At 34.8% G+C, this 6246-nt stretch overlaps 1 protein-coding gene across 1 annotated transcript in view; it reads right to left on the bottom strand.

Moving 5' to 3' along the window:
* Positions 1 to 257: 257 nt before the first annotated feature.
* The window catches only part of LOC109383037 (low affinity sodium-glucose cotransporter), a 38565-nt gene continuing 32576 nt past the window's right edge, over positions 258 to 6246 (bottom strand). The window contains exons 14-15 of the mRNA XM_019643046.1: positions 3138 to 3240; positions 258 to 472 (exon numbers count right to left, since the gene is read on the bottom strand). Of these exons, the coding sequence (XP_019498591.1) occupies positions 258 to 472; positions 3138 to 3240 (318 nt within the window). The remainder of the gene's footprint in view (positions 473 to 3137; positions 3241 to 6246) is intronic.

Here is a 6246-nt window from a genome sequence, read left to right as displayed (position 1 = left end):
AGATATTAGAAAAAAGAATTTAGATTCAAATGCTCCTAGTTTATACACACATATGAAGTCAGTTCACTGGCTTTCTAAACGATCAACTGTTTTTCTTTATTTTTTGACATAAAGGAACAACAAAAGCTAAAAGTCAGGTCCATAGTCATCTCATTGGATAAAATTACCAACTGCTTATCTGCATTTTGTGATACAACAAACTCTAAAGATCAATAATATCCTTTGCTTAATAAATATTCTAGTGGCTGAGATAAAGTTCAGGCAAAATAGCCGTGGACAAAAACTGCCACTGTCAGGAGAAGGATGGCATTGATGTTCACTACAGTCCTCCATAATGGCTTCTCAGATGTGTCTGTCAGCTTCTTCTTCAGGGCTTCTTCCTCCTCTTTGCTCAGCTTGGGGCCTTTCTTCTGCAAACCACAGAATAAGTCATAAGCCTTCTTGAGACATCCACGAGTTTCCTCAGGATTATCTAAAACAAAGGAAGACAAACACATGATCACAGAACATGGGAAATAAACTCCTGTCAATGTAGTATAGACTACTGTAAAGAATGATTACAACCACTTCTAAGTGTTAGAGGAATCCCTGAGAAAATATAGACAACATTGATTATAGAAAAATGGAAAACTTTTGCATGGCATAAAGTAAAAACAAAGTATATAAAAGGAAGTGATAAACTGTGGAAAAACATTTGCATCTTATATCACAAAGGGTTTAATATCCTTAATATTAATGCGTTTCTCGAAATAGAGAAAAGACTACCAACAACCCTATGTAAACATACTAGAGAGATAAACAAAGAGTTCAAAGAAAAAGATAATTCTTAAATTCACTCAAAAAAGAGAAATTTAAGCCACATTGAGATACCACTACTCATCTATCAGTGGCAAAAATTCAAAAGTTTCATAATATACTGTATTAGCGAGCCTATGTGGAAGCAGGCACTCTCACACATTGTTTACCAGGAAAACATGATAACTCCTATGGAGGGAAATTTGGCAGTACATAGCAAAATTGCATAGACATTAATCTTTTGACCCAAAACTCAAACTTCTCAAAAATCTATCTCAAAATTGCACTGGCAAAAATATAAGCCTTAAGGGCCGGCTGAGTGGCGTGTTGGTTAAGAGTTGGCTTGGGATGCCAGCTCTGAGCAGCAGGACTCTGGTTTGGATCCCACATGAGGGCCAGTGACGCTGGTGCCCTCTACAGCTAAGATGGTGAACAACAGCTCGACCTGGAGCTGGGTTGCCATGAATCGCCGGCGAAGGCGTAGGCTGCAGTGGAGCTGGCCATCAGCTGGTGTGAGCTTTTGTGAGCTGTCGTGAGCCGCCGTTAGAAGCCATCCAATGGCCGGCGAGTGACTGCCTTACCCAGGAAGAGCGCAATGATAATACCAACATGGGCCAGTGAAGCAATGTCCTATGAAGAACAAAATGACAGCAACTTGTCTGTTCCCCTTCCCCGATTCCTCAACGCTGTTCCCCTCCCCCAATTCCCCAATAAAATCGTATATATATATATATATATATATATATATATATATATTCCTTAAGTACAAGGCTTTTTGTTGCAGCATTAGAAAATTTAAAACATACTTTCAAGCTCAAATGTCTATGAAAAACCATAATGAAAGTAGGACTATACTTAGAAATAAATGGTAAAGAAAATTCTACAAATTAAAAGCATTGAGATGCAGCAAAAGCATTACTTTGAGGGAAATGTGTAACCTTAGTTATTTACATTATAAGAAAAGCTGAAAATTAATGAACTAATACTCAATTTAAGTTAGAAAACATAACCCACAGAATAAGCCCAAATAATGTAAATGGTAGGGTATACATATGAGAACAGAAACTAATGAAATAGCAAAGAAAGATGATAATGGAAAGAAAAAACAAAGACAAAAGCTGATTCTCTGAGAAAAGTAAAATAAACAAGTCTTTAGTGAGATGTATCAAGAAAAAAGAGAAATCACAAAGAAATTACATTAGGAATTAAAGGGAAGAGATAATTATGGAAGTAAGGATGGAAAAACAATAAATACATATTATGAATAACTTTATGTCAATATATTTATTGTGTGTATGAAATGGTCACAATCCTAGAAATATATAATTTTCCAAAATTGATTAATAAAGAAATGAAAATTCTAAATAGTTCTATAGGCTTTATATAAATTTAATTAGTAGTTTAAAATCCCTCTTTCTCACTCACACACACACAGAAATTCACCAGTCCTTAGCAATATTATTAGCAAAATACCAAGATTTTGATGGAGATATCATTTCAATATTATTAAAATATCTCCATAAAATGGAAAAAAGGCTATTTTCCCATTTATTCTATAGATCACTATGATCTTAATATCAAGACCAGGCAAAGACTAAGTACAAAAAGGGAAAATTACAGACCAGTTTTTCTCAGGAGCACTGATAGAAAAATCTCAAAGGAGTAGGAAGCATTGATCCTTCCTTGAATTTGAAGAACCCAAAACCAAACAAAACAATTAGTGTACAGTTCAAGACAACATGTCCTCAAGTGCTAAACTTGGGTCAGCAATTTAAAAAATATCAGGTAAACAAAGAGTCTTGGGGATGGATGCTGGAGAAATTTTCATGAAGGAAATGAGATTAGAACTTAGTTACAAAAAATAAGGTTTTTTTCCTCTTGGAGAAGAGGTAGAAATATTCTGGGGAGCTTAGTATATGTGCGGGAAAAATGAAGAAATCTGCCTGGTTGGAATGGAATGTGTATTGGAGAGAATACTAAGAAATAAGGTTGGAGAGGGTGAGGCTAGAGGCTTAATCACAGTCAATCAAGATTCATTTGTTGAACATTTAATATGTGGAGAGATTGGAATTGATTTTCACCTTGAGCTGAAACACAGATCCATGAATGGATGATAGATGGATAGACAGACTGATGGAGAGGCAGATTGAACAAGGAGATTTCATATGTAACCAATTGTCTTGCTTGTTAGGAAGGTAAGATTTTAAAGTTTTAGTTTGCCATAAATCTAACAGCTTTTTCAGAAACTGAATTTAGTGTCATTAAAAAAACAAAACAAAACACTTAACCAATTCAGGTACATAGAGTTTCTACATGAAAACCAAGTGTAAACCAGATATTACCTTCATCAATACCATCATCAGCTTCTTCATGTCTTTTCTCTTCTGCATCTAAATCAATTCGTTCCTCTGTACTGTTCCGAAGAGTCCAGCACAGGCGATACAGCTAACCAGAGACCATTGACAAGCGTATTAGTGATGAGCAAACATTTACAATAATGTACATTTGTTTATTGTACAGTGCAAAAAAATCATACAGCACAGAAGAGTATAGATAATAAAGAAAATGTCTTCTACCATACTCAGTCATGAAAACACATTAACCATTTAAAATTATTTCTGGTTTTAACTCTTCTGGTAGTTATTAAAAACTGTTAAATAATGTGTTTAAAGCTCCTACTTCTGGATTTATAATTTCATAAAAGTCAAAGATTTATCTAACTTACACTATACCCTGGCTTCACTCATTGTCCTTATCATTCAACTGCGATGAGCTACATCATTATTACTTTCAGTTTGTTTACTGGTTACTTTTATAACTTTAAACATTTTCTTTAGTTCCATTTCTGAATCCATCACGTTTAGATAGTATCTATGTACTATCACTGAGTTCCAATAGCAGTTTATACCCTTACACATCTGTTTCCCAGCCCACATCCAAACTTCTGTGAACTTTATATTTATTTTAAAACTGTCAAACTTTATAGAATTTTAATCATTTTCCTTAAATATAATTAAGATTTCCATGCTTAGTCTGTATGTTGATTAAAAAATTTGAAGATAGGGCTGGCCAAGTGGCTCAGTTGGTTAAGATTTAGCTTAAGAGCATGAGCTCTGAGCAACAGGGCCACGGGTTCGATTCCCACATGAGCAGTGACCCTGCACCCGACCTGAGTTGCTGCTGAATTGCCAACAGGTGGCAGGATGGCTAAGCTGGTGAGAGCACATGCTAACAACAACACTGCCTGTTTGATGGTGGGCTATGCCTGCCTGCAACTAAGACTGAACTTGGTACCTTGAGCTGAACTGCCACCTGGATGGCTCAGTGGATAGAGCATGAGCTCTTAACAACAAGGCTCCGGGTTGGACTCCCACCTGGGATGGTGGCTACGACCACCCACAACTAAGATTGAACACAGCACCTTGAGCTTAGAGGCCACGAGCTGCCCATGGGCAGCCAGATTGCAACTGGCACCCTCCACAACTAAGATTGAAGAACAACAACTTGGCTGTTCCCCTCCCTAATTCCCCAACACTGTTCCCCTCCCCCAAATCCCCAATTTTTTAAAAAATTGAAGATAAATAGCACTCATGTTATTATGTAACGTTTTTTGTGTGTGTGTGCCATAGATCCAGAACATCTCTAGGTCATTCTAAGGAAATTATTCCAAGTGTCAAATGGGTTTTTAAATTGTTTCCATCATATGCTCAAAGCCATGCTTCATTTTAACTGGCCTCATATTTGACCCATGACTTTCTTGTGCAGATTTACTAGAATTTGTAATCGGCTTTCTTACTTGTTGTTGATATAACAAGCATATGCTTCACCTTATCACTAAGATTCTTAATTATAGCTTCATAAGGTTCTTAATCATGGCATTTCTTCTACTACATTACTTTTCTTTGTTAAAATCTGTTATTGGGACTCCAAGTGCTTTCTAGTCTTGCCAAAAAAGATCATCCTGAGATTTATCTTTACTGCACTGTTAGATTATGATCACAACACTACTCATGACTTTCTCTGTAATGACTTGATTTTTATAAGTCCATTTTGAAAGTTCAAACCTCACAGTATATTAATGAAACATAAACATAAATTAGATAAATGATCTCACTGGTCTTTCAGACACTTTTTTTCCTAAAAGTTAATAATTAATTATGGCCATTTCTATTGGTACAAATGAGTTTAATATTTATATTTACTTTTTTGAAAATAGTAATATGTTTTCTAGTATTCTTTCATTGCACTCCTAATAATCAGTATAAATATTTAGTTATGAATTATGGTGTGTCCTTGGTAAAGTAATTTGAACCACTTGTGTGTTTCAGATTTCCCCATCCATATATAATCTATTTGCCACTCCTCAAGGAAATATACAAATAAGTATTGTTTCAAATGTTATGAGTGACAAATGCAAAACAAATAAAAGTTATATACATGTTAGTAATTAACTCAAAAATATTAGTTATTCAAGCAATATTTAAATTTTAAAAAAGACTAATATTTTTTGGACCTCTTAGTGCTTCTCTGGGGGGAACCTCTTATTGAAAGTTTCTGGTGTATATGCTTTAAGATTTTTTTCTATTCTTTGACAAATATACATATATCTACTTACAAGTACTTTGTTATCAAGAAGTGATATTATACAATACTATATTATTCTGCAAGTATTTTCCTCCACTTAACCATATCATAGACATTTAAAAAACAAGTAACAGAGCTCCTCAGGTTTTTGAACAGCATAATATTTAATGTGCTATTACTGTGTACCCATTTCACTAGCAATAGAAATTTGAGTTGTCTCCATTTTTTTCTATTAGAAGACTTTTGCAGAGAAAATCTTTATACCTATATTTTTCCTACTTATACAAGTATTTCCATATAATAAGCTCTTAGAAATGGGATTGTTGACTCATAGGGTATGAGAACTTTAAAATTGATAAATACTGCTCAATTGCTCTCCTACATATTATAAAATTCATACATTCACCATCAGTTTTGGAGAGCGGGTATTTTTCAACATCTTCACCAATATTGTACATATTCATATTAAACCTTTTTTGCCAATTTTAAAGGCAAAAAATATATCTGATTGTTCTATTTTTCTTTTTTCTGCCCCTGATACCATGAGCCTTTTGAAAAATTTCTGTGTCAGTGTTTGTGCTGTACATTAAATTCTATTGCCCCCAAATAGGCCCAGCCCAGATGACAGCTCTGCTTTGAAGTATTTTCCAGTCTCTTAAGCAACACTAATTACTCAGTTCCTGATATCCTATAACAAAGGTATAGATTTGCCTCCCAAATGCATTGTGGAGTTATTTGAGGATGAAGCCCATTTCTTAATCGCATATTTCTTAATTCACCAGTGCTTTACACATATTGGGTGCAAACTGTTGTTTTGTTGAATGACTGCATGATAATCTCTTAAGTTTCTCCTAGTGCTCCTGGTGC

The sequence above is a fragment of the Hipposideros armiger genome, unplaced genomic scaffold (genome assembly GCF_001890085.2).
Source record: "Hipposideros armiger isolate ML-2016 unplaced genomic scaffold, ASM189008v1 scaffold_75, whole genome shotgun sequence".
NCBI lineage: Eukaryota > Metazoa > Chordata > Mammalia > Chiroptera > Hipposideridae > Hipposideros > Hipposideros armiger.
Note: the sequence above shows the minus strand (reverse complement) of the source record. Positions and strands in the feature narration are given on the sequence as shown.